The 26,212-nt window shown below is 41.5% G+C and overlaps 16 protein-coding genes across 16 annotated transcripts; 6 read left to right on the plus strand and 10 right to left on the minus strand.

Annotated features, from left to right (window-relative positions):
- Nucleotides 1–84: 84 nt before the first annotated feature.
- NEHOM01_0058 (uncharacterized protein) lies at nt 85–1,827 on the minus strand (the record flags this gene model as incomplete). The annotated part of the gene is made up of 1 exon (XM_051488936.1): nt 85–1,827. The coding sequence occupies one exon, from the start codon at nt 1,825–1,827 to the stop codon at nt 85–87; it is 1,743 nt and encodes a 580-aa protein (XP_051344896.1).
- A 1,586-nt stretch (nt 1,828–3,413) lies between these two features.
- NEHOM01_0059 (polyribonucleotide 5'-hydroxyl-kinase) lies at nt 3,414–4,589 on the minus strand (the record flags this gene model as incomplete). The annotated part of the gene is made up of 1 exon (XM_051488937.1): nt 3,414–4,589. One exon carries the CDS (start codon nt 4,587–4,589, stop codon nt 3,414–3,416), a length of 1,176 nt encoding a protein of 391 aa, XP_051344897.1.
- Nucleotides 4,590–4,920: 331 nt separating this feature from the next.
- On the minus strand, nt 4,921–5,895 carry NEHOM01_0060 (alkylated DNA repair protein alkB-like protein 1; the record flags this gene model as incomplete). Its single annotated transcript, XM_051488938.1, has 1 exon — nt 4,921–5,895. One exon carries the CDS (start codon nt 5,893–5,895, stop codon nt 4,921–4,923), a length of 975 nt encoding a protein of 324 aa, XP_051344898.1.
- A 565-nt stretch (nt 5,896–6,460) lies between these two features.
- NEHOM01_0061 (uncharacterized protein) lies at nt 6,461–7,504 on the minus strand (the record flags this gene model as incomplete). Its single annotated transcript, XM_051488939.1, has 1 exon — nt 6,461–7,504. The coding sequence occupies one exon, from the start codon at nt 7,502–7,504 to the stop codon at nt 6,461–6,463; it is 1,044 nt and encodes a 347-aa protein (XP_051344899.1).
- A 382-nt stretch (nt 7,505–7,886) lies between these two features.
- NEHOM01_0062 (uncharacterized protein) lies at nt 7,887–9,461 on the minus strand (the record flags this gene model as incomplete). Its single annotated transcript, XM_051488940.1, has 1 exon — nt 7,887–9,461. One exon carries the CDS (start codon nt 9,459–9,461, stop codon nt 7,887–7,889), a length of 1,575 nt encoding a protein of 524 aa, XP_051344900.1.
- Nucleotides 9,462–9,471: 10 nt separating this feature from the next.
- Nucleotides 9,472–9,732, minus strand: NEHOM01_0001 (cytochrome b5; the record flags this gene model as incomplete). The annotated part of the gene is made up of 1 exon (XM_051488879.1): nt 9,472–9,732. One exon carries the CDS (start codon nt 9,730–9,732, stop codon nt 9,472–9,474), a length of 261 nt encoding a protein of 86 aa, XP_051344839.1.
- A 50-nt stretch (nt 9,733–9,782) lies between these two features.
- On the plus strand, nt 9,783–12,137 carry NEHOM01_0063 (transitional endoplasmic reticulum ATPase; the record flags this gene model as incomplete). Its single annotated transcript, XM_051488941.1, has 1 exon — nt 9,783–12,137. The coding sequence occupies one exon, from the start codon at nt 9,783–9,785 to the stop codon at nt 12,135–12,137; it is 2,355 nt and encodes a 784-aa protein (XP_051344901.1).
- A 264-nt stretch (nt 12,138–12,401) lies between these two features.
- On the plus strand, nt 12,402–12,983 carry NEHOM01_0064 (guanylate kinase; the record flags this gene model as incomplete). The annotated part of the gene is made up of 1 exon (XM_051488942.1): nt 12,402–12,983. One exon carries the CDS (start codon nt 12,402–12,404, stop codon nt 12,981–12,983), a length of 582 nt encoding a protein of 193 aa, XP_051344902.1.
- Nucleotides 12,984–13,327: 344 nt separating this feature from the next.
- On the plus strand, nt 13,328–14,221 carry NEHOM01_0065 (uncharacterized protein; the record flags this gene model as incomplete). Its single annotated transcript, XM_051488943.1, has 1 exon — nt 13,328–14,221. The coding sequence occupies one exon, from the start codon at nt 13,328–13,330 to the stop codon at nt 14,219–14,221; it is 894 nt and encodes a 297-aa protein (XP_051344903.1).
- Nucleotides 14,222–14,480: 259 nt separating this feature from the next.
- On the minus strand, nt 14,481–15,449 carry NEHOM01_0066 (uncharacterized protein; the record flags this gene model as incomplete). Its single annotated transcript, XM_051488944.1, has 1 exon — nt 14,481–15,449. One exon carries the CDS (start codon nt 15,447–15,449, stop codon nt 14,481–14,483), a length of 969 nt encoding a protein of 322 aa, XP_051344904.1.
- A 359-nt stretch (nt 15,450–15,808) lies between these two features.
- On the minus strand, nt 15,809–16,951 carry NEHOM01_0067 (uncharacterized protein; the record flags this gene model as incomplete). Its single annotated transcript, XM_051488945.1, has 1 exon — nt 15,809–16,951. The coding sequence occupies one exon, from the start codon at nt 16,949–16,951 to the stop codon at nt 15,809–15,811; it is 1,143 nt and encodes a 380-aa protein (XP_051344905.1).
- Nucleotides 16,952–17,116: 165 nt separating this feature from the next.
- Nucleotides 17,117–18,682, plus strand: NEHOM01_0068 (uncharacterized protein; the record flags this gene model as incomplete). The annotated part of the gene is made up of 1 exon (XM_051488946.1): nt 17,117–18,682. One exon carries the CDS (start codon nt 17,117–17,119, stop codon nt 18,680–18,682), a length of 1,566 nt encoding a protein of 521 aa, XP_051344906.1.
- Nucleotides 18,683–18,839: 157 nt separating this feature from the next.
- On the minus strand, nt 18,840–21,965 carry NEHOM01_0069 (uncharacterized protein; the record flags this gene model as incomplete). Its single annotated transcript, XM_051488947.1, has 1 exon — nt 18,840–21,965. The coding sequence occupies one exon, from the start codon at nt 21,963–21,965 to the stop codon at nt 18,840–18,842; it is 3,126 nt and encodes a 1,041-aa protein (XP_051344907.1).
- A 250-nt stretch (nt 21,966–22,215) lies between these two features.
- Nucleotides 22,216–23,106, minus strand: NEHOM01_0070 (3-dehydrosphinganine reductase; the record flags this gene model as incomplete). Its single annotated transcript, XM_051488948.1, has 1 exon — nt 22,216–23,106. The coding sequence occupies one exon, from the start codon at nt 23,104–23,106 to the stop codon at nt 22,216–22,218; it is 891 nt and encodes a 296-aa protein (XP_051344908.1).
- A 66-nt stretch (nt 23,107–23,172) lies between these two features.
- Nucleotides 23,173–24,642, plus strand: NEHOM01_0071 (solute carrier family 15 (oligopeptide transporter), member 1; the record flags this gene model as incomplete). Its single annotated transcript, XM_051488949.1, has 1 exon — nt 23,173–24,642. The coding sequence occupies one exon, from the start codon at nt 23,173–23,175 to the stop codon at nt 24,640–24,642; it is 1,470 nt and encodes a 489-aa protein (XP_051344909.1).
- A 293-nt stretch (nt 24,643–24,935) lies between these two features.
- Nucleotides 24,936–25,400, plus strand: NEHOM01_0072 (small subunit ribosomal protein S18e; the record flags this gene model as incomplete). The annotated part of the gene is made up of 1 exon (XM_051488950.1): nt 24,936–25,400. The coding sequence occupies one exon, from the start codon at nt 24,936–24,938 to the stop codon at nt 25,398–25,400; it is 465 nt and encodes a 154-aa protein (XP_051344910.1).
- Between the last annotated feature and the right edge of the window lie 812 nt (nt 25,401–26,212).

The raw sequence follows: 26,212 nt of genomic DNA on the forward strand, positions 1-26,212 counted from the left end.
ATCATAGTTGATTGTGCTGGGTCGTGGCACTACTGATATATCCTATTTGGTCACAACCCTAATCCTATCCTACTACACATTGCGTTAGTCGTTCTTGTTCTCTTTCTCAAGGTGAGCAAGGACTGTTTGGAGGGCTTGGTCAGAGAAGAGGAGAGGAAGAATATGAAGAATTGCTTGCTTGGGAATTTCGAGGGAGTTTATGTCCAAATGAAGGAATTCCGTCGGCGTGCCTTGGGATAAGATTGTGTTGATATTGGATATTTGTGGGTAGAGGGTAATCATATGGGCCTGAGGCTCAGCAAGTTGTTGGAGTTGGGAAGTAATGGCGAGCCAGTGCGTAGTGGGCTGTTGGAAGAGGGAGGTAGAAGTAATAACACGATAGGCAATTTGGAAGAGGGAGTTGAAAAACTCAGCTTGAATATGGGCCAGGAAGTGACCAGTAAAGAAAGAAGCAGTCGTGGCTAGAAAGTGCTGGATTGTCCGAGTTAATGTAGTAGGTGCTCCTGTTTCAGAAAGATTAATGGTTTGACTGCCGGACTGCCGAATAAGGTTAGTAAAGGACTCTTCCATAGCATCTTGAATAGACTCTTCGTTACTATTAATAAGACTAAGGGAATGTTCGGGCGTACCTGTACTGGCTAGTAAAATGATATTCAAAAGGACTTTCGCATCGGCTAGTCGTCGACAGATCATGATGATCGTAGGACTATTAGTGGTCGTAGAATTTGGCTGGAAATGTGCTTGGAGTTGTTCGGCAATAGCCAGTTTTATCTTAGGATCGGTTGATCTTTTAGTTTTGGCAATACTAGTGACTATCTTCAGCTGTTGGTAGAGTTCTTTAGAGATAGTTTTTGTTTCTTGTGATTTGATTGATATATGCAAGGCATCCTGAAGAGTTAGTGCTGAAGTCTCCTTGGCAGATGAAGCACCATGCTCTATCTCTCGCTGCTCTTCCGGAGACAGCGCACTATAAAATCCGGTCGTTGGTTTCATACACTGAACGAGATTATCTGCCATCCATTTATCCACTTCAGAGATATAGTAAACGGTGCCATAGAAAACATCCTGGTTGTATTGTTCCAGTTGGGCTAGAGTTAGTTTGGGAAGGCGTTGTAGAATAGCTTTTTTGACCTCAGCTAGAATCTCTTCGTAAATAGCTAGCTTAGAAAGTGATACGTACAACGGCTGCTTCTCAATATCCTCCTTTTTTACCGGCATCTTTATTCTCTGGTGAATTGTCTGAAGTATTTTCTCCTCATCAATTTCAACCTTCCGATTCAACGAGTAAGTATAAATAAGCACTGTTGAGGAAGTCAGACCAGAATAGACTTTGGCTGATGAAAACAAAGATCGAACAATCATATCTCTAATTGGTGAGATAAGTAAATGGGCTTCATCTGGATACTTAGTTTGTACCTGATTGATAAACTCGTTATACTCCTTATCAACTTGCAAGAGACTAATTCGGGCTTTAGCTTCACCAATACTTGCTTTAAGTTCTTCCTCATGATATAGTTGTGGGAAGTATTCAAAGATCTTTCCTAATAGTTGCTTACGAGTAAGTACTTCACTAGCTTTTGATATATCACTTGGACATTTTAAAGGAGAATCTAAAAGGGTCTGCTTCTCTAACTCTTGGTGAATCTTCTCTAGTCGCTTTGTATAGACTGAGACTCGGTCAGGGGTATTTAAAAGATCAGCTTCATGTTTAGTCAATTCTTCAATTTCGGCTTTAGTTTGGGCTATTTTCTTATTTAACTCTTCAATGGCTTTAATCTCTTCTTTTAACCCTTTAGAAGTATTTAGAAGTTCGCTAATGTCATCCATATTCGGAATTGGAAATAAAATTAAATAGATATGGGCTAGTATTGGGTTAAATTAGGTGTTGTTTAGTATCAATGGCGAGTAGTTGAGTCGAATGGATGCTTGGTCTTTAGTATGGAAGGTTAAATTGTATATTTTCGTTAGATATTATTAAGTTAGGGATTAGTTAGGTCCTATTACATTTATTATGACTTGCCTGGTTTAGTCTTAAACCAGGCTTAATATTTGGGTTACTGTTGTGCATGAGAATTCCCAACACTATTTAATTAGCGGACGAGGAGTAAGGAATAGTAAAGCGTTAGGAGATTAACCTTTATTGTTCGATATCATCTAAGTTACATGATGTTTCAATCCCAATCCTGGGAGATCTGAGATAAGCAATTAGTTAGTCGTGAATCTACAACTATTAGATCAGCATTAGATCTATAAAGAGTAGCAAGTTTTGCTATCTAGATTAAGATTAGGATTAGGATTAGGAATTCGGATGGAGATAAGAAGAGAGCGATACCGAGATTCTAGAGGTCTTCCACAAGATTCATCTAGATCTCAACGAGACCGAGATCAACGTAGCGATATTGAGATTCTAGGAATCTTCCGCAGAGATACATCTAGGTCTCAACGATATAGAGATTAGTTATTGCGATACGGAGGTTCTAGAGGTCCCTCCATGGGAATCATCTAAGCCTCACCTAGATAAACGAGCGTTAGATATCTGACGGAAAGAGGCGAGTCTCTAACTGAGGAATCTAAAGGGAAGCGTCCGAGACGTTACACCTTCTTGATCGCCAACCGTGGCACCCAAGAAGCTCATACATGAATAAATAATAGAGAGTTCGGCACCTTTCTTTGTCTTTGAATGAGTACTGCTGATCTAAGAGGGACCTTTCCCCCCATGGGCATGACAATATTAAACCGCTTTATTGTATTGGGATGACTAATAATGTATGCTTAAGACAGAAACTGAATACCTGTTTGGAATGGGTGGTTTGTTTATTTGGTCGATTTTCGATGTTAATATGCATATTTGAATAGCTTCCTCTTCGATTGATGTGTTTATCATCTCCACACTCCTGTCTGTGCTAATTCAAGCCATCTCAGTCATATCTCAATTCTACCACAATTCAATTTAAATACTGAAATAAACCCTACTTAATTTCAAACTAAACTCAAGATAGTTTCGTTTTTACTTTATTTTATACTCTCATAATATGTCTAGATATTTAACTTAACCTATCTATTCAATAATCAAAATAACATTGTAGATTATAAGATTATCGTACCACTCAACAGTGCATGATTATCTCGGATATCTTATCTGGTTAATACTTAAAGTGACCAGCACAATACCAATTAGGTAGTTTGATAACAAGGCCAGTCTATATTATTGAGATAGCAGAGTACGGTTTAATTCTAATCAACTTAGGCTTAGTTGTTCTTCAGCTGGCCACCCCACCCAGATCAATAAGTCTAATGGAAGGACGGCTCTTCCGCATTAGATAAACAGAAGTAGATAAGAGAGCAAGTCAATAAAGAGTGAACAAGAACTGAATAAATGAATGCACACAAACAAAAGATACTTTACTGATTGATTACTCTAGGAAGCGGATCTTGCCTTGAACCAAGAAGGGTTTAAGAGGACATTTAGGTTGGGGACAGAGAACTTTGACCTCATTATCTTGGACTTTAAGAACCAGAAGGAATCCCATGGCCGGCGAGCTAGGAACTTCATCAATGATTTTGGCCGATGAAATAGCAAGAACGGCCCCTTCAATAGGTTCAACATCAATAACTGCAGTGGAGTTCTTCCGACGAGATGATCCCAGGGGAAGAGCGGACATTGGGGCCATGAACTCATCGCCAACCTGAACAATACGATATTGATGCTCGTTGCCTTTGGTCTCTGGATCGTCTTCCGTAGTAATTGGAATAGTAATAATGCAAGGATTATATTCAGCTTGTTCGCCATAGAAGTACTTCTTAATACGAGCTGAGATTTGAATATGTCTTCGTTCGGTTTCACGACGGACAAGTCCAGGGAAGGCCGGAATATAGACTTTGTTCTCAGCAGTGATCTGGTGACAGAGCTTTTCATTCCCAACCACAATAAGATAGTCTACTGGATACTGGGCAAGGATAGCTTCTATTTCCTGCTTGCTAGCCCCTTTAGGGGTAGTGATGATAGTTGGCCCAGTGAAGTTCTTCTTACGGCAAGCAGCAAGCATTTCTCCTTGTAAGAGCGTGTACAAGTCAGTATTATCAGTAGCCGAAGCCGATCCATAAAAGAAGGAAAGCTTCTCAGTAGTAGAAAGAGGCTCAACATGGCTGAAAACGTCTTGCACCACGGCAGAAGTAATAGTGCCTGGGAAGAGAAGACTTCCACTATACACATCTAAATCAAGACAAAGAACCTTCTCGCCTTTACGAATGAAGTAGTTAGATAAGATACTGGATAGAGTAGTGCGGCCATTACCAACAATTAAGAGACGTTTCTTATGCAGCCGCCAAAAAGCCGTAAACATATTGAATATATAGGGCATATTAGAGTCTTCTGAGATGTAGTAAGAACCGCCTTCAATAGCTAGTTTAAGCTTACAGCCGGTATAGGTGAAGATAAAGAAGAGATCGTCTTTTACTGTATACCATTTACCAAGTAAGAGCTCTTGGCCATTTTCTTCAGCTGTGTTCTCAACAACCACGAACTTAGCTTTGGCATCGGGTGGCATCTCAACGCGTAATTCACAACCAGCTTTCATCTGAATGTCCATTCGGGATGAAAAGAAGCAAACTAAAAAAGAGCCTAGGATAGTCTGAGATTGTGTTAGTTTGGTATTGGGTTGGTGTTGTATTGGTATTGGGTTGGTGTTGTATTGGTATTGTATTGGTGTTGGTTTGGTTGGGGTGGCTTTATTGGTTATTGATTTGGTATTGTATTCGTTGAATTAACTTTATTAGTTATTGATATGGCTTTTGATTATCTCATCATTCGATCTATTTATTAACTTAAATTCAACTCAACTCAACTTAACTTAAACTTAACCCAACTCAACTTAAACTCAACTCAAACGTAACTCAATCTATTTGGTGTTTAGTCTTTGATTAGATCTTTGATGGGGGCGGGCTAGGATGTTTGAAAGCTTGGCGAATGCTGATGTTGATGCGGGATTCGTTGATAAGAGGGAAATACGGCTCGTCGGCGTACTCAGAAAGTCCGGTATTTTCAGTGAGGATTTTAGGGACACCATGGAGGTATTCACGCGAGTCACCAATTAAGATGGCAATGTCACCATCCTGAAGGAGGAAGGAAGAAACCTCAGAGCTTTCTTTCTCTTTCTTGCCCAAAACAAAGATACAGGAGGCCCCAAAGCTGAAAGAGATAAGAGGCTTAGTCATATCTTCTTCATAGCGATCAATATGGCTCATAATCCTGTCCTTCTTTTGGTAGTAGTTTACAACAGCCGTTTCAGGGACAAAATCAGGAACTTGACAAATGAAAGTAGAAATGTCCTGGCAAGCTTGCAGAAGAATCTCTGGGAAAGGATTGTTAATAGTCCGGTCGTACATTTTCCTTTCCCAATCATAGTAAATGCCAAGACTACTCCAACGAATCTTTTTGATCAGCGAAATAGGATCAATAATAAATATACCATTAGCGGCAGCTTCTTTGATTTCAGGCGGAGCATAAGGATCTTGCTTAAGCTTTACATTAGCCACCGGGTCATTAAGCATCTGCACAGCCAAAGATGGCGTCTTTTTCTGGAATTCAGCATAAAGATCTATGTCCGTCAAATCCAGAGCTCGATCAAGACTGTTACGATATGGCGGATAAAGCACTTGGGTCAAAACAGAAGACACGATTTGTTTCTTAGCCACTGACTTAAGAGGCGAAGGAATATAAAGAAATCCACCAGCAAAGAGATAAACATCTATTTCTGACTTCAAAGTAGATGCGGACAAGTGAAGAGTTCTTTTAGAAATAGCATACTGTTCTGCCGTTTCTTTAGTGATTTGAGCCGGCAAATCAGTGTGCATGAATGTTTTCTCAAGAACACGAATTGGATGGTGACCAGACATGGGCAAATTTCTGCTACCACGTAAGTATACTTAGCTTGTACTTAACCTATCAGCATTTGCCATTACCATATCATAATTTGATCTAAGATTTAGTTAGTATACTAATCCAATACCAACTCAAGACTAACTAACACCTACTCAATTAAAGACCTTCCTTGATAAGAACAGCGGTACCTTTTATTAGATAAATATGGCTGAGTTGAAATAAGATGGCGTTATTAGATATGCAAAATTACTTTGATTAAAACACCCTATTGGGTTAGATTGGGTTAGTAGCAATGTGTGCTAATTAGTAAGTAGTGATTGTGTTGATATTGTGTTGGTATTGTGTTGATATTGGGTAGTGGTATGACAGCACTACATTTAGTTCTATTCAATATGAGTTTACTATACTCTTAAGACAATCAATCCCACACAAAACCCACCCAATATCAACACACTATCCACCCAAAACACATACAATATCCACACAACACATAAACTAACATAAACTAACATAATACCTTTAATACCTTTTAATACCAACTTAATACCATTTTAATAACAATGTGACCTTATACTACTGTTATTTAGAAAGATCAATGAACTCGGCACCAGTGGCTGTAGCCACACAAAGGTACTGCCCATGAAGAGCCGCATCAAAGACTGTTTGCCCCGTAGGCACTTCCTTGATAATCCGACCTGCCTCACGAATGTCAGTAATGTAAATCGTCCCAGTACTTCCTACCACCACCACAATAAAGTCCGTTACTGGAATAATCTTAACCACACACATGTACTCCTCATTAGAAAGCATCGTCTCTTTCATAGCCTTATACCTCATATCCAGCACATTAAGCGACTTAGCAAACCCACCATAAAGAAGAGAAGTAGCCGTACTAGCCAGTGCTTCAATTGAATTTTGCGACTCAGCCTGTTCCCGCCGATAAATTTCCGTTAGGCTGCCATCATTTGATAATGCTAATAACAATAAAGTACCATTAGAAAAACCTAAGGCCACAACCTTACCCTGGCCAACCACTCGCATTACTGTAATCTCAGCTTGTTCCCGTGACTCGTACCGAGCTATTATTTGGGCTGTTTCACAGTGGTAGAGAAGAACTTGAGTGTGCGATCCCGTGTACAGGGTTTGCTGCTCCGTGCTGATGTAAAGAATATCTGAGCGATGGCCGGGGTAGACTTTGTTCTGGTCACGAGTAATGTGTGGATCAGCTCGAGCTGGAACTCTTTCCACTAACCCATCAGACGTTCCCACATAGAGGTAGTCCATTGCTGCATCCAAATGTACATATGATACGTCGATTTGTAAATCACAGATCTGCAACTCACTGGTTGGTTTAGACACGGCTAAATTTAGTTCAATATAGACCACACTACCATCCATAGTCACAGCGACGGCCAAATCTTTAGCTAAGAATGCTACAAAAACAACTGAGTCATCTAAACCCTCAATGACTTCGCTTATCTCGTAATGATCATTCACAAACTTATAAAGCGTAATGGCGTCATCACCACCACCAGCAATGGCCATTCCAGTCTCTTTGCAGTAGCCAACGCTGTAGATCTCTTCTGTTTTAGCACGTTTAGAGTATTCGATGCTCTCGTCCATAAAAATTTTGAGCAAAATCACTCCTCTCTAAAAGCTAGATCTGCTGTCATGCTTTTGATTTTGATTTTGATTTGCTTTTGAAATTTGCATTTACTTTATGTCAACATATGACATGTAAAAGTAGGTGAAAGTATGTTAAACATAGATAAAACAACTAAATAGACTTAGATGTACTAAAATCCGTAGCAAGTACTTATTCAAAAGCCACTCAGTTACTTACTAAAAACATCCATCTTTACTTACTAAAAACATAAATCAATGCGATAACTTACTAAAAATCTAGATCGATTCAATATGTGTTGCATTTATTGGGATAGAGAGAACTTAAGCTATATGTTAAGTTAGGTGGCTTAACTTCTTCTGGATCTTGTCTTGATAGTATTTATGACTTGGCTGCTAGTTCATTGAAAAGAGCTTGGTTACTGTGGTAGATTTCATCAAGGAACTGGTCGGGTACTCGAGTACGGGCAATAGGCGGCTTGTAGTAAAGACCTTCTTCTGTAACTATGCGAATGATACAGGCCAGACATTTAGTAAAGTTAGTGAGAGTAAAGAAGCCATTTTGAAAGTTAGAGTTCTTCCGGACTAGCAATCGAATGCGCACACAGTTGCCTGCATCAATTGAAGTTGGCGCAAAAATCAGCCCAGTTAGCATTTTCTCTTCCTGTACATACCACTGCAACCGTTTTTTCAGGTTGAGAATAGCTTCATTATCGCACTCAAAACTCACTGGGATTTCAATGGCCCAGTACTGGGAAATCGACCGGCGTACATTCACAATCGGGCACTTACTTACTACATTGTTCTGAATCACTATGTACTCACCCGACCACGTACAGAAACACGTAGAGAACAGTCCGACCTTCTTCACCAGCATATTCACGCCTTGCACCAGGACTCGATCTCCATTATCATAGGGATGCGACACCAAGAGAAAGACAAAACTCTCCAAGAAACTCACACTTCCAGGCACAACTGCATGCACCAGCACAAAGGAAACAAACGTATGCAAGAACAAGTTCCGCATGCCTAAAGCAATACTGAAGACCCAAAAGACCAGCACAACTTCAAACACCGCCAAAAACCGCTTAAAGTGCCGCAGCAACCGTTTACAGTCCTTAATGGCATAGTACAGATTGGTGCGCTCCAAGGAAATTTGCCGGAAAGTCTCCATAAAGGTCGAGTACCTAATCCGACTCCTTTCCCCGTAGGAAATCAGCGCAAACAAAGCATTTGCATCCCGGTCGTCAAACTCCCCCAACAAAGAGGCCACCGAAATAGCCCCTTCAACCTCCTCAGCATCCTGATCCGGAGTTAAACGCGGTCGATTAGGAATCCGCATACTTTCTCCTAGGTCGTACCCGTACTCCGTATAAACACTTCCAGTTGTTTGCTCCGTACGGCACCATTTCCGGAACAAACTAGCCAGCGGCAAAGGCTTAGGCATCCCCCGGGCATAGAACCTCTCCAGTCCAATTTCCCGAGCCAACTCCATCCTACTTATTTCACCCGTTCCATACAACAAGTACTTCTCCAGCTGCAACACTTCCAAATTATGCCCCGTATTCAAAGTCCGGAACAAACTCACCCGCGTCACACCAATAATTCCTTGAATGCATCCACCCAAAACCACCCAACTTCCCACAGCCACAATCAAGACTCCCCGCTGTCCAAACTCCCCTGGACAACCCAATACCACACCAAAGACCAATAAATGCCACCTAATTCGCACCAGCACAAAGGCCGGCAAACTTCCCGAGCATCCCCAGGCTTGGTACCCATAAGGCACTCCCACCAGCAAGACACCAATCCAACTCACCCCCAACAACCCATACCCTACCTCTCCCAGCCCAAAATCGTTCCAACTCAACTTCATTTCCAACCAACTTAATCCCACCAATCCGGCCAAGAGAACAAAACCTACTAAACTAGCCCAAATACTCCCCCGCCAGTGCATAAACAAAGATTTATTTGCTTATCCGGCCTAAGTACCACTTCTTCAACATCTTACGTGCATTAACCCAAGGATGCACTGCCTTAAATAACTCCGTACAGTCCCGACCAGCATTCTCTAAAAGAACGTTTGATCCACCCGGATGCTCACTTAAATAGTCAGTTACATCGTATACACGACCTTCTAGAACAATCCAACAACTCTCACGACTCGTATGCTGCTTAACTTCGACCCAATCAAAGACTTGATCTTCCAAGTGTGGGTCCAGGTCCATATTGTTTGGCCAGATCGATGTATTAATTAGTTTTTTGCGTAACAAACAATATGGAAGAGGGTCATACGGCTACAGCTATTCTAGACGATCGTAGGGACAATAGTTACCAAATTATCTATCCACAAGACATTTGTGTGAAAGAAGACGTGGTGTTAGACAGTACAGTAGTTGGTTTATCTAAGCAGCGGATGGAAGTTCTCAATGTCTTTCAAGGCGATGCTATTCTTATCAAAGGCAAAAAGCGCAAGGAATCTTTGTTCGTAGTAAAGCGAATGGACATTCCAGAAGATAAGATAGTGCTAGTCCGAGGAGGATGTGAGAATCTGTGTGTTAGAGTAGGTGATTTCGTGAAGCTTTATCGTTTAACAGAAGATACCTTAATTGTCAAGCGAGCAACCATTCTACCCGTTCGAGAGGACTTGGAAGGCGTTCAGTTGCACGTATATGACCTACTTAAGGAGTACTTTGAAGCGGCTATTCGGCCCATTCACTTGCATGATACTATCACTATCAAGAAAAACAAAGTATTCCGGTTTAAGGTAACTCAAGTTAAGGCGGAAGGATTTGATTATGGCTTGGTTGGTGAGGATACAGAGATCTTTTGTGAGGGCGAGATAAGTGAGGAAGAATTGTTAGTTGAGAAGAACATGATTGGTTATGATGATATTGGTGGTTGCCGTAAGCAGATGGCTAAAATCAGAGAGCTGGTTGATCTACCACTACGTCATCCTATTCTGTTCCAGAAACTAGGTGCAAGACCGCCTCGAGGTATTCTTATGCACGGTCCGCCGGGTACGGGTAAGACCATGATTGCCAGGGCAGTAGCTAATGAATCGGGTGCTTTCTTCTTCCTAATTAACGGTCCAGAGATTATGTCTAAACTCTCCGGAGAAAGTGAGAACAACTTGCGGAAAGCCTTTAAAGAAGCCGAGAAGAATAGTCCGAGTATTATCTTTATTGATGAAATTGATGCAATTGCTCCTAAACGGGATAAGAGTCATGGTGAGGTTGAAAAACGAGTAGTAAGTCAGCTGCTAACTCTAATGGACGGACTTAATCCCCGAGCAACCATTATTGTTATTGGTGCAACTAACCGACCCAATTCTTTAGACCCGGCCCTAAGAAGGTTTGGCCGATTTGATCGTGAGATTGAAATAGGTATTCCTGACTTTGCCGGGCGTTTGGAAATCATGCGTATTCATACCAAGAACGTTCTGCTAGCTGAAGATACGGACATTGAAAAAATAGCTAAGGACACTCATGGTTACACGGGTAGTGATTTAGCTTCACTATGTTCAGAAGCAGCTATGCAGCAAATTCGGGAGAAAATGCACTTGTTTGATCTAGATAGCAATATGTTGGACATCAATGCCTTGAACTCTTTAGCCGTGACTCAGAGTAACTTTGAGTATGCTATGCGCCATACCGATCCAAGTTCTTTAAGAGAGACTGTTCTGGAAGCTCCTAATGTAACTTGGAGTGATATTGGTGGCTTGGAGCAGGTCAAGGCTGAGTTGCAGGAGATGGTACAGTACCCGGTTGAGTACCCGGAATTATACCGGGAATTCGGCATGAGTCCTTCTCGGGGGGTGCTTTTCTATGGGCCGCCCGGTTGTGGAAAGACTTTACTAGCTAAGGCTATTGCTAGTCAGTGTAATGCTAATTTCATTTCCATTAAGGGTCCAGAACTTCTTACTATGTGGGTGGGTGAAAGTGAAGCCAATTTACGTGAGATCTTTGATAAGGCCCGTTCTGCTTCGCCTTGTGTTCTTTTCTTTGATGAAATTGACTCGATTGCCCGGGCTCGTGGTGGGGCTGGTGATCGGACTAGTGGAGGTGTGACTCAGATTCTTAACCAGATGTTGATTGAAATGGACGGTATGAACTCTAAGAAGAACGTCTTTGTAATTGGGGCAACTAATCGTCCTGATGTCCTTGAACCTGCTTTATTACGTCCGGGTCGACTTGACCAGTTGATTTACATTCCATTACCGGATGAAAAGAGTCGACTGAGTATTCTACGGGCCAATCTTAAACGATCGCCTCTTCATGAAGATGTTAACTTGGATGAAATTGCCACTCGTACGGCCGGCTTCTCTGGGGCTGACCTGACCGAAATCTGTCAAACAGCTTGTAAACTGGCGATTAAGGAGCGAATTGAGGCAGAGATTCGCCGGAAGAAGGACCAGATGGAAATTCAGGGTGATTCAGTGCCTCCAACAGCCCCGGCTGTACCTTCAGTTCCGTCCTTTGTGCGTACGGAGCACTTCACGCGGGCCCTGGAAACAGCCCGGCGTAGTGTGAGTGAAGAGGAAGAACGTAAGTACGAGGGATTCCAGCACCGGTTCCGAGGCGGTCTTGGCTCTTTTGCCGATAGTATGGATGATGCCGGTTTGTACAACTAAGTCTTAGCACAGTGATTACTTAGCTAAGCCTTAGTTGTAGCCACAACCGGTCAAACTACCTTAAATAAAAGGGAATACGAAGTCTGCTTAATTCAAACACGGAAGGGTTGTAAGTTAATTTTTGTTTTTAATTGGAATAATTAGGTTGTTTTAAGTTAAGTCAACGGCTATTTTGACCAGAGAGTAAAATAAATGATTACATGAGATTTCAAAACATTTGGGCAATCAGTAGACTAAGATAAGTTCTTGAAAATTTTAGGCCCCATGCATAGTGAGAAGAAGAAGATTCTAGTTATTGCCGGGGCAAGTGGCTCGGGAAAGTCGACTATTGTGCGATACTTGCTTAAAAGATACGCTTCCTCCTTTGCGCTTTCGGTTTCTTACACAACTAGGACACCTCGAGAGAACGAAGAGCCCGGTCGAGAGTACCATTTCCTAACTAAGGACGAGTTTAGGGCTAAAATAGAGGAAAATGAGCTGTTGGAGTATGCTGAGTATGCGGGCAATTACTATGGCACAGGCGATGAATCATTGAAACCACGACGAGATGGGAAGATCCTTATTCTGGAGATAGAGAAGAAGGGAGTTGAAAGTGTCAAGAAGTTAGATATTCCAGCTGTTTATTTATACATCTATGCGGATACAACCCAACTACACAAGCGCATTTCGGCCCGGGCTATTATTTCCGAGGATGAGTTAAGCAAACGGCTCATGCGTGCCCTGGAAGAGAATGTTTATGGATGTAGTGGGGCTTTCGACAAAGTCATTGAGAACGATGAGCTTAATACGACTCTACGAGAAGTCGATCGGTTTATTCACCAGGAGTTCGGCATTCAAGTAGTTTAATTGGCCAGCACCAATCTTATCTCAATCTTATCTTAATTTATCCTATCTTAACTCAATCTAATAATAACAATAACATAACTCAACTTTATCTTATCTTATCTTAATTTATCTAACCCAACACAATACATAACTCAACTTTATCTTATCTTATTTTATCCTATCTTAATCTATCTTAACTCAATCTAATACTAACCCAATACATAACTAAGCCTCATATTATCTTAACTTGGATTAGGATGCGGCTATCAACCAATCTTAGCTCAAGTTTAGCTAGCCAATCCTTTATTGATCCATTTGGAAGTGGTGGCTGGTTAAGTAACTAGGCAAGGCAATAAATATATTTCATGGGATTAGAGCTGATGAATAACAAGAAGTTACTTACTGCCTGCGCTTCAATAGTGCAAGTTGTTTCTGAGTACTACGATCGGGCCCAAAAAGGTGAGGTGGCGGGGTATTGCCGGACTATTCCTCGTGAATTAGGCAAATTATCTGAGAAGGACAAGTCGGTAGTTGATAATGACGTGCCCAGAACCCATCTATACTTAAGCCAAGACCACGATATTAACAGTAGTGAGGCGGAGTATAAGAAAATGGAAGTAACAACTCGGTTGACTAAACTTGGGGCTATCCTGGAAAGCAATGGGTTTTATAGGCAAGGCATGCTTGATGCTTGTTTGCCTATAGTCTATGCCTTTTGGCAGCAAAAGAAGAGTGAGGAAGAGACAATTGATAAGTGCTTAGCAGTGATTGAAGGGTTTATTTGGCCACTAGCTAAAAACGAGTTAGCCTTGTATGTTAAGTATGAGTCTATTATGAAACAGCTACCTGGGTATCGACCGGTATCTCCGGATATTCCAAAAGCCGACTGGATGGAGTATCCTATTGAAGCATGGGCTATTCTGCCTTGGTTTACAACTATATTTGACCTGTGCTCCTTAGCGCAAGTTTATGGCTTTTTACTGAAGAGTCCTTTGCGTATGTCTTTCTTGCTCTTCTTAGCTTTACAGCCACTGGCCCGGGAACGGAAAAGCAACTACAAAGGAGCACCTTTAGCCGAGAGTCAGATGGAAGGGTATTTAGATAGTGCATCCAAATTAGATCAAAAGTTTGGCCATGAGTTTACGGCTAAGTCTTTATTCAAAGAGCCAATGGTGATGATAGGCATGGGCGTAGCAGTAGTAGCTTTAGGAGTAGCCGGGGCCTTTGCGATGTACGACTACAAGAACCGCAAGCCCTAGTACGGATTCAACCAGCAATAAAAAGACATTAGGGTGAATTAAGAGTTAGGTTGAGTTAGTATTGGGGTGGATTAGTATTGGGTTAGATTGAATTAAGAGTTGTTTTTGATTGAATTGGATTGAATATGTTGTTTTTGATTGAATAAGTTGAATAAGTTGAATGTGTTAAATTAAGAGCTGTTTATTGATTGGGTTAATATTGGGTTAAGATATGGCGAGATAAAATGAACTAACCCAAGTGGAAATCGAACGAACTGCTTTAGATAGAATAGCACTTACTGGCTACACTTAGATCTATATTGGGGGTGTAATCGGATATTTTGGCAAGATGAGTAAGAGGGCCGTTGGGAGAGTACTGGTAGAGCTGGCCGGAAACATTAATGAGAATAAAGGCATTTTTACCACCAGCAGTCACACCATCTTGAATATCAGATAAGGAGTTTAATGCTGGAGTAGGAATATGCGTTAGTTCTAAAGAGGCTTCTAAACGCCTAATACTTAAAAGCACAGGTTTGTCATCAGTCAGAAGAAGCAAATAATCGTCAACTGCCAAAACCTTCTTGACTAGAGATTCTGAGACAGCTTGCGTATTAGGAATACGAGCAGAAGATTCAATTCCTGGCAGTAAGCGCGGATTGAACTCTGAATTAGTATAATTGCGCAAATCAAAGATACTTGCCTGCTGACTCTCTAAATCGTACACAGATAAGTAACAATCATACCCACCAGAGACAATAAACCGACCAGCAATAATTGCCGTGCTTAAAATAGGCTTAGCATGTACCAGTCCAAAATGAGCAATACGATGGGGATATTCTTTATGCGTAATTCTTATTTTACTATCCTTATCAACTGTAACAATATAATCCTTAGTAATAACCAAATCAGTAATAGTTGAAATAGATCCAAACAGAAGAGTTGCTTTCTCTTCTTGACCCGGTTTAATCCGATAAACATTCCCAGCACGATCAGCAATGTACAACAACTGTTCACCATCAACTACTTCACTTGCCAACTTAGTCGGTCGCTTCTCTACCGAACCCATTACCTGCAACTGATCGCCAACTACTGCTAAAATCTGCTTATTCTCACACACCACTAAGTTTTCATGCACTAACACTCCAGGACTAGTCAGTACAATCCTATCCACTCGCTTACCAACCAACAAAACCGAATTTTGTCCCAGCACCCAAACACCAGCTAACGTATAGCTTACACTGCTTAACATCCACGTAAAAAAGAAAAGAAGCTATTGCCATGCATTGAGTTAGTATTGTGGTGGGTTTAGGTTGGGTTAGGTTGAGTTAGTATTGAGTTGAGTTAGGTTGGGTTTAGATTGGGTTTGGGTTTGGGTTGAGTTTAGGTTGAGTTAAGTTGAGTTTAGGTTTAGTTGTAGACAATCAGCAGACAAAATTAGATACTATTGAGTTGATGTTTATTTGGTATTAAGATGACGTTATAAGATAATGGCATAAGATGATGTTATAAAATAAGAATTAGATACAATCTCAATATTAATACTAAACCAACCCAAGCACAATACTAACCACTACAAACCACTACAAATCAATGACTAACTTAACCTAACTAGTAGTGAATGGATTCTGGGGCTACAAGAGAAGTTCCCGAGGAGTCTTCTGTTTTGGAAGTCTCTTCTTCTTCCGGTCTAGTGGGTGGCAGCCGACCGTGCAATCGACTGTAGACTCGATAGGCCGATTCTAGTTTCTTATTTAGTGAACGATTTAAGTGCTTGAGAGCATCAATGACTTCTTTTCTTTCTCTTTCCATCTCTTCTAAAACCTTAATCTCTTCCTTCTTTTCCAGTAGATCTACTTCTAGCTGCGTGTTTCGGTTTTCTATTTCTTCCTTTTCTAATCGCGCTTCATCTAGATAAGCACTTATTTGGGCCTCTGCTCGTTTTCTTTCCTTTATCTCTTCAAAGTTTCGTTTAATGATCTCATTAGCCTTCTTAAGATCTTCTTCCAGTAATTTACACGATCTTTCTTTCTCTCGCCAACTGATTTCTAAACTATCAACCCGACTAAGTCGACTGGCATTCTTAGCCGTTTCAGTAGCTAATTCTTCATAGAGTTGCTTGTACTTTATGGCATCTGCTCTATCCGTTTCACTTTTAGCCATTTGCTGCTCTAAATCGCTTTCTCTTTCCTTCTCTTTACTAAGTAAGTCCTGGTACTTAGCAGCTGTCTCTTGAATCTCTGCTTCTAACCGGCTAAGTCTCTGGGCATAGACGGCTTCTTTTCTCTTCATCTCTTCCTTAAGCAAGACTTGTTCTCGCTTGGACTTACTACTACTAGCTACCATTTCATTAACCATTTCGGAAACGTAAGTTCTAAACTCTCCTTCGGGCATATCTACTAAAGGTAACTCAATCTGCACAATGTTTTTGAAATCGTTTCTTTCTAAAATAACCGCCGTTCTACCCACTAGAGATAAGATTAACTCCGATCTATGCACTCTTTCCAGCATTTCCACCACCTTCCTTTGAAAGACAAAGAAGTCCACTCGAATACCCTGGACTGCTTTGAGTTGGTAGTACTCATTTTCATCGATACGGCTAATTAAAATATGAAAGATATCCAATTGGTCATACAAACGAAGTTCTAAGCAAGAAGTCTTTCGAAGGACTTCAACCTTAAATTCTTTAAAGAGACCCGATTCTTCCAAGACCCGAATTCGTTCACTAAAGAGAAGGTCACTACTTCTAGCCATAAAATTAAATAAACAAATACTTAAATAGGCTATTTAAAGCCTTGCTATCTATCATAGAGCTATCTAATCAGTAAATGTATCCAAAGTGTTTTTAATTCTTTTCAAAAACAAAGATAGATATCAAAATAAGATAAGGAAGTAAAACAGTCTTTATTTTTTTGGGCTATGAATCGTATCATTTGGGTTGACTTAGAAGACCAGGAAGTAGAAGTCCGTAAGGTTGAAAGCATCAAAAGAAAGAAAGCAGCCGATCAGTATGATATAGCTGATCCTTTCTTCCAGGAAGATGAAGATAAAGGTACTGATGTTTTGGCTTGTGAGTACCAACACTTCTTCTGCTTAGCCGGCGAATCAGTACAAGGCCTGGAGAAGAAGAAAGAAGAGCTTGGTGGGGAGACAAAGAATAAGAAAGAGAAAAGAGAGAGTACTAGACAAGGGTTTATGGACGATAAAGAAGTCCTCCTAGCTAGTCTGAGTGAAAGACCTCTGGCTGATTTACCCGAGCAAGCCAGACAATTACTAGTGCTGGAAATACTGACGGCACAAGAGCCCAGTTTATCCGGACTGCTTGCTGACGTAAGAGAGAGTCAGTCAAAACAAAAGGACCAAAATGGAGTGGCACTAATGAGTAAGGAAAGACTAGCTATGATTGAGGCAGAACTAACTCGGATCTTTACTGAGGAGTACCTGGTGGCCATAGGCGAGACAACTAAGACCGAGAGTGCTGAACTACTGGATATAATTAAAGGGATTATTGCCGCCCAAAAAGCCGAGATTGACTTGAAAGAGCCTAATGATCCGACTGAGGCCAAGTATGCTAAGTTAGTCTTTGATGATAGTTTTATTGAGTTATTATCACAGTATACGGATAAGGAGTACTTACTCTTTTACTTAAACCTTTACTTGTCCAATAAGAAACGAGTCTTAGAGTATACGGTTAAGAAAGCTATTTTCCAGCAACTGCAAGAACTTTTCCCTTCTACTTACGGTTCAGTTGGTTCCATTGGGAAGAAGATCTCATCTTATAATCTGAAACGCAAGAATAAGAAGGCAGCGGCCACGACCACCTCTACTACTCCCGGCAATACTAAGAGTAGTCCTACCAAGCCAACTACAAGTAAAACCCAGACTAGTACTAAATCTGCTACTCCTAACAACACGGACAGTTTGCCTGCTACCAATTCATCAGCTACTAATTCAGTTTCTACCAACTCAACTGCTACTACTGATAACAATACGGATGCTTTACCAACTACTTTATCTAATCCACAGACTACTTTATCTGATTCACCAACTACTGCCAATCCACAGACTACTTTATCTAACCCAATACAGACTAATACCAACTCAATACAAACTACTACCAATTCAGATGACGAACCTATCACCACACCTAGTACACCTACCTTACCTACTCCTACACTTCCTCCGACTAGCTCACCCTACCATAGTACACCATCACGGCCTAACTCACCTCCTTCCAATCCAACACCTAGTAGTGCTCCGATGAGCCATGAAAGGGATGTTCCGTTGCATCAACTTCTCTCTTCCTTGGACGACCCAACGCTTTCCTCGGAGGAATCTGACTTGGAAGGCGCAAATACTAAACGGGTAAAACTTGAAGACAACGACGAGGAGGACGAGGAGGACGAGGAAAAAGATGGAGCTGGTGGGTCAGATAGTGGTTTAGGGGATACCCAGCAATACGAAACACTTGATTTAAATGAATAACCTTTATTTCCCTATCTCTGTACATTGGCTGGATTCGGTGTAGCTCCCGTAGCTCAGCGGTAGAGCACGGCACTTATGGGTTGAGCGCCACCTGTGCACACAGGCTGTAAAAGGCTGAGTTATGCCGGGGTCGTGGGTTCGATCCCCACCGGGAGCATTATTTTTGATTTTTTAAGTAGTTAAACACATCTGATACGATCGGATCATTAGGTAAATACCGACGGGAAAGATGGAGGAAGACATTTTCAAGATCTTCGTATAAGGGTTGGTCTTTTTGGCTGATCAACGTTCTGGCGATCAAAATAAGGAAGGGAGCACTGGCTAGGGTAGAGTGTTTGAGGTACTCGCGCGTGTTGGTGGCAATTGTACTGGGGCGGTAGATAAGGGAATGAACAGTGCGTGAAAAAGGACTCTCTTCGGAGATTCTTTCGCCTTGATAGAAGGTAGAGACGTCTTCACCTCGGAAGATGCGCAGAATGTACTCGATTTCTAAGGCCTCCTTGGTCTCACCAAATAAAGCAGCTCGTTTGAGATAAGAAGCAATATTTTGATGGATTTGAGGGTTAGTAAGTCGGTTGGTGGCTCGGGCTAATAGGAAGAGGAGCTTTCCGGTCGTAATAAGTAGTTGCTGCTCTTCCGCTTCCTTAAGATGGACAGGAAGTGGGTCTGGTAGAGAAGGAGGGTGGAGAAGGGGAGCACTACTTAAATGGTGGCTGAGAAGGGTTATGTAGCTATCTATTAGGGAGATAGTGTAGGAGAGAGCTGAAATAGGGGCGGGTGGACTATCGGTAGTGGTATTTGTGCTTGTATTTGTAGTAGTAGTAGTGGTGATACTTGTGGTGGCTGGTAGGTTGGTGTAGTTTTTGATAAGATTGTGAGTATTAGTCATTCCTTCGGCTTTGATAGTTTGTTGAAGCTCTTTGGCATAGACGTGTTTTTGGTACTTGATAAGGATTTGGAAGAATTTGGAGTCTGGACTAGGAATAGTAGCTAGTACGGCCTGAATTGTGGTGGTAAGATTATCAAGTTGGCCGGTTTTGATTTTGATATAGATGGAGAAGGTTTTGGCCGAGAGAACTTGGTCTTGATTGGGCGATGGATTTTGTTCTTCTGTCTGAATGATTTCTTGGACAATCTTATCAGCATATCCATATTTGCACTGCTCAGCCAGCGACTCGGCCAGGGCCATTTTGATTTTGTAGTGGTATGGGAGGATAGCTAGTAGATCATGGGCTCTTTGCTCGGCTTGTTGCCACTCTCTGACTTCGCGAAGTAGCTGAAGACTCAGCAGTAGCAGGTGTTCTTCTTGGCGGTAGACTCGGCCGTGGAGGTACCGATCAAGAATCTGTCGGGCCTGGGCTGCTTGGGCGGCTTCACTTAAGAGCAGCGAAAGATCACTGACTAAGAAATAATCAAGTGGTCGGTGTTTGTAGAGATCGCGAAGTAAAGAGATGGCTAGGGACCTATTGTTGTTTTCAAAGTTATGAATGGCTATCAAATGCCGATGGAAAGGATTGGGATTAGTTGCGGGAAAAGGAAAAAGGTCTAGCTGCGTATGGGCTGGGGAGTGTAGCTTATTTAGGGTCTGATAAGTGTACGGGCTTTGGTACGTAGTAGTAAGCAGTGGTACCCGAGTTAGTATTGGGTTAGTATTGGGTTGTGGTGGTGCAGTTGATCCTATCTTGTTGTTGTACTCAACCAGGAACTTACCATATGCATAAAGAGTGTCTACTTTGGCAGTAATAGTGGAACTAAATGCCGGGTCAGTAAGAAGACGAACTTGCTGGCGAAGAAGTTCAAGACGAGAGCTCTGACTATTAAGAATCAAGTAGGCTGGATGGAAAGAGCCTTGACTGAGGCATAAGTGTGCCTGGACCATTAGTACGTGCAGGGCATCAAGTTCAATAGTAAGATTGAAAGACTGAAGAACGGGTACTAGGCCGGGTGTAGTGGCTAGTAAGTGCATAAGTATATTTTCAGTTGAGATAGCATTGGGTGGTGGTGGGGTAATGACTAGAGAGTCTATGTAGTGGTTGGTATCCGTATCAGTAGTAGGAAGAGAAGTAGTGGCAAGAATAGTGCGAAGACAAGTAAAGTTAGCCGTTGGTAGTATGGCATCAAGGAGAAGAGATAAAGAGACTGGATGAGTAAAAGAAATGCCTAGTTGTTGGAAATGGGCTAGTTCGTTGGCGCTAGAGTAATTGGAATCATGGGCTAGTTTTTCCTTAAGGACATCATAGTAAAGATGGGCGGAAATGTACTCGCGTTTAAGTGGGTAGGCCTTAAGTCCTAGAGCTTCGTAAGACTGGTAAATGGTAGCAACTTGGGCCCTTTTAGTAGGAAATCGCAACATAAAGATAGTGGGCGAAAGAGTGTTGTAGGTGTATCCTTTATAGTCCGCCAGAGTGCCAAGTAAACCGGGAAGGTCCAGAAAGTCAGAGGCTAAGAGTTTGAGTAGGGCAAGATAAGGCTGTAATGATATTTGGTCTGTAAGTGCCTGATTAAGTAAATCAAGGAGAGTTGTTAGTTCGACTGGTTTGGCATAAGCCTGCATTTGAAGGTAGCGCAGATAAGAATCAAAAAGATCGGTTAAAAAGCGCTGATTTCCAGTTGGGGTGGTGCGTAATAGAGCCTGGTAGTCGTTAGACTTATTTTGTTTAGCAAAGATAGTAGATAACTGGATGATAATAGCCTCTCTTGATTGAGAAAAAACACCTTCTTCGACTAAGGATCTAATACTGGCATTGGCATGAAGTAAGGACTGTTTGAGATAGCGAAATAGAATATCTTCAATTTCAGGACGAGTAATATCTAGTTTGGATGAGTTAGGTACTTGGTGGAGATTTAAGTGTGTTTCAGCTACAGCAATGTACTTTTCATAATTAGTGTGCTCGTGAATTTCAAGTAAGTAGAAGAGATACTCTTTGTACTGGGCTTCCTTTTGCTGGGACTGATATATTTGAATGGCGGCTGTAATGTAAGCCTCTTCTTCTTGTTGATCAGATAGTGATTTAGTAAAGTGACTTTTGGCGTTAAAAAGGATCTTGGCAATACCTAAAGTTACTTCTGATCGAATACTCTCGCTTTGTGGACACTTGAGAGCCTTTTGGTAGGTCTGTAGAGCCTCTTCTGGGCGCTGTAGCTCGGATAAAGCATAGGCCCAGTAGAAAAAGATCTTAGGGTCATCGTCCTCCCAATCAAGATAACTTTGGCATCTATCAATAGCTTCTTGAAAGGCACAATTCTTAAGGCATCTAAGGATATCCTTCTTACGATCTTGCATGAAAATTAAATTCGAATGGTAGATAGTCATATCTAATCGTTGCTTTAAAAGATATGTTTAGTTGAATTGTGTTGGTATTGTGTTTAGTTGGTGTTGGATTGTGTTGGTATTGAGTTGTGTTTAGTTGGTATTGGGTTGTGTTTAGTTGGATTGGTATAGGATAGAAGAAGAATTGGGATGGTATTACATGATGTTTATTGGGTTAGTATTGGGTTGGTATTGGAGTGGGTGGTATGGTATGGTGGTGGTACTAGTTAGAGTGCTGTTTGTAGTAGCGATTTACTCGGTACTTGACTAGACTGGTGAAGATAAACCAAAAGATAGGAGCAATGCGCCAAACAAAGTAGTCAGACAGGCTGGTTATATCCGTTGCTTGGGAAAATAGTTGGGTGACTAGATCGGAAAATATCACGTGCTGGCTGGGTAGAGAGTCAAGTAGAACTTTGGCCCGATTAGCCGGTTCAGCGGATGAACCAAGACTACTGCCTTCAATCACTTTAGTAATAGCAGGCTTAGTTAGTTCCTCCTTAGCAAACCCAGGCGACTTAATGGTTGAGCAGTAATAAATAGAGAGATCAAGACCTTCCTGGGCGGCTTCTAAATGGACTGATTCATAAAACGAGCGAAGAGCAGCCTTGCTTGGGCTGTATGCGCCATACCCAATAAACGAATGTAGTCCTAAGGTGGATGAGACAAGCACTAAGCGGGTTCTTTTTTGGAGTGAAGCCGCTTTCAAGTAGTGTAGCACTACTCGCACGCACCCGTAGAAGTTTGTTTCCATACACCGCTGCACCATATCCAGCGATAAGTCCTTGGCCAGACCCGGTAAAGCAAACCCAGGACAGCAAAAGACTAAATCGTATTCTGTTGGTAAGCGACTAACTGACTCATCATCAGTCACGTCAACCAGAACACCTGCCAAGCCCTCCGACCGCTTGAGTTTAGTTAGTGTTGCCTTCGTACGCGAAGTTACCGCCACTACCGCCCCTCGTCTTCTAAGATCTTTAGCCAAAGCCAACCCCAATCCACTACTCCCACCAATCACCAAAGCTGTTTTGTCTTTGTATATATTAGCTTTTGGCCGCCACTTTAGCACCAGCCAAACACTTACTACTATGACTACAGCCGTAAGTATTAACATGAAACACAACAAACCCCATGATATTAATACCCAATCCTAAGCTACCACCAACTTACTCCGATCGCAATGTCTAGCTATAACACTCCGATCGCAGTCAAGCACCAATCTATCACAGAATCTCTGGCTAAACCCAACCCCAAGCCCCTTCATGTTCTCTTCCTTTTAGCCGCCGAGTTCTTTGAACGGTTTACATACTACAGCATTAAGGGCATTCTCTTTATTTACCTAGTCTCCTACTTTGATTACACTCGTGAAGAAGCCATTGCTTATGTTCACATCTTTATCTTTCTTTCGTACTTCTTTACTTTGTTTGGCGGCCTTTCTTCTGATCGGATCTTTGGCAAGCTCCTTACAATTATTCTCTTCCTAGGCACATACATTGTTGGCGTCTTCTTCCTACTCGGTTCCTCCATAGTTAAAAGCAAGCAACTTCTACACAGCGGCCTCCTTCTTATCTCAATCAGTGCCGGCTGTATCAAACCTTCTATTTCTTCCCTCGGCGGCGACCAGTTTGACCAAAAAGATAAGAAGAGCATTACCGCCTTCTTTACTTCCTTCTACTTTTCAGTGAACATCAGCAGTGCCCTCGCTATTTTCGGCATTCCCATTATCATAGACCGTCCTTGTTTCCAAAAGAGCACTTGCTACCCCCTAGGCTATTCCTTCTCTTTCTTCTCCCTCCTTCTTTCCCTCGTAGTCTTCCTAGGCATGCCCATCATCAAGCACCTCTACTCCGCCAAAACCCAACTCATTGCTCACAATTACAATTACAACCATATGTCGATCACTCCCACTCCCACCTCCACTCCCATTAATACCAACTCCACTCCCATTAATACCAACTCAGCTACTATTGAGCTGGCTACTACCACCGCAACACTACCCCATCCAACCCAAGTACCACCTTTTAGTCTCACTAAAACCATCAAAAGCCTCTTGCCCGTTAGTATCGGCTGGATGCTCTACGACCAGCAAAGTTCCACTTGGGTCGACCAAGCAAGAAAGCTCACTCCTACTATCTCCATCCATGGTTTTAGTTTTACCTTATCTCCAACCCAACTCCAAGTTCTTAACTCCATCATTCTAGTGCTTATCCTACCCGTTTTCTCCAAAACAACCGAAAAGGTCCTCAAATTCCTCCATCTACCCGATACTCCCCAAAGACGTCTTTTCTACGGCATGTGCTTCTTCTCCTTTTCCTTTGTTCTCGCTTCCCTTCTAGACATTTACCTTCTACTAAGCACCAATATCACCATCCTTATGCAAATCCCACAAATCGTATTTCTTACTCTAGGCGAAGCCTTCGTCGGCTCAACCGGTCTTTCTTTCTCCTACAACACAGCCCCAGATTCAGCCAAGGCACTCGTTCTTTCTTTCTGGTATCTCAATATGGCCCTAGGCAACTTCTTTGTAATTTTACTTTCCCATCTCTTCCAATTCCTCTCAATCCCCACCTATACGCAATCTTTCCTCTATGTCGCCCTCTCCCTACTCGCCATCGCCCAACTCAACCGCCAAATCATCCATCCCACCTAAACCCACCACCCAATACTAACCTATATCTCAACCCAGATCTCAACTCTATATCACACATCTCAATATCTTATATCTTACATTTTATATCTTACATTTTATATCTTATCTAAATTTAACAATTTATTTCTTCTTGCCACCTATCTCCTTATCTCATCCAACATCAACTCAACACCACCCCACCAACTCCACCCAACTCCACTACTAACCCCACTACCACCCCACCCCAACTCAACCCAACTCAATACCAACTCAATGCAATATCTATTTTACTTTTTATTTTTTAAGCCTAGCAAATGTCACTCCGATTTACTGAAGCAGCACAAATGCAAGATATCATTCGTATCTTCAATACTAATATAGATGGTCGTTCAACAGTAGTCCGTTCTTTAACAGGTATTAAAGGTTTAGGTTTAAGAATGGCTACTCTTATCTGTAAGAAGGCAGAGATAGATACTAGCTTAAGAGCAGGACAAGTTGAGCAGGAGAAGCTTAATATGATTTCTAAGATCTTAGAGAATCCTCAAGCCTTTGATATTCCTCTCTGGTTCCTTAACAGACAAAGAGATGTAATTACTGGTCAATCAATTCAACTGATTGGTAACCAAGTAGAGGCTGATTACAGACTTTACTTAGAAAGGGCTAAGCGGGTTAAGCATATCAGAGGATTGCGATTGTTGAAGGGTCTTAAGGTCAACGGACAAAGGACTAAATCTAACGGTCGAAAGGGTAAGACTGTTGGTGTCTCCAAGAAGAAATAAACATCAATTTGGATTAGTATTGAGTTGGTATTGAGCTGATATTGGATTTAGATTGAGTTGGGTTGGGTTGTTGTGGTGTTGTATTTGGATTGTGTTAAGTTGATATCGTATGGTATTGGGTTGTATTTAGATTGTATTTAGATTGTATTAAGTTGATCTGGTATTTAGATTGAGTTAAGTTGATATGGTATCTAGTTGGTATTGTATTGTATTGTATTTAGATTGAGTTAAGTTTGTATTTAGATTGTATTAAGTTGATCTGGTATGGTATTAAGTTGAGTTGATATTGGATTTAGATTGTGTTAAGTTGATATGCTATCTAGTTGGTATTTAGTTTGTATTGTATTGTATTTAGATTGTATTAAGTTGATATGATATTGTGATGGATTGTTGTTGTGTTTAGAGTATCTATTATCATGCTTGGCTAATGAATGTTTTAGATGCTATGGCAGTTTTGTTGTAGTCGGTTTCACATGGAATTAGATGAGTTGGTGTATTATGAACTTAGTCAGTAGTTCTAAGAGTGAAGGTGATGATTGAGTTGGATTGGAGATTGGTAGTACACCTCCAAACTATAAATAAAGATTGGAGTTGGTTTAAGAAGGTACTAAGTTGATGTTGTGGCCCGGAATGTTAGGGTGGGTGTTATACACAGCATAACTGACGTTAATACTTTATTCAATAAATATGAAGAGTGTCTAGTCTAATCTGGTTATGTTTTGGTTGAAGTTAGTATTGGTTGAAGTTAGTATTGGTTGGGTTAGTATTGGTTGAAAACGGCGTATTGCCACTTTAGAAGATGACGGTAGGAT

This window comes from Nematocida homosporus (assembly GCF_024244095.1).
Source record: "Nematocida homosporus strain JUm1504 chromosome Unknown 4562, whole genome shotgun sequence".
Lineage (NCBI taxonomy): Eukaryota > Fungi > Microsporidia > Nematocida > Nematocida homosporus.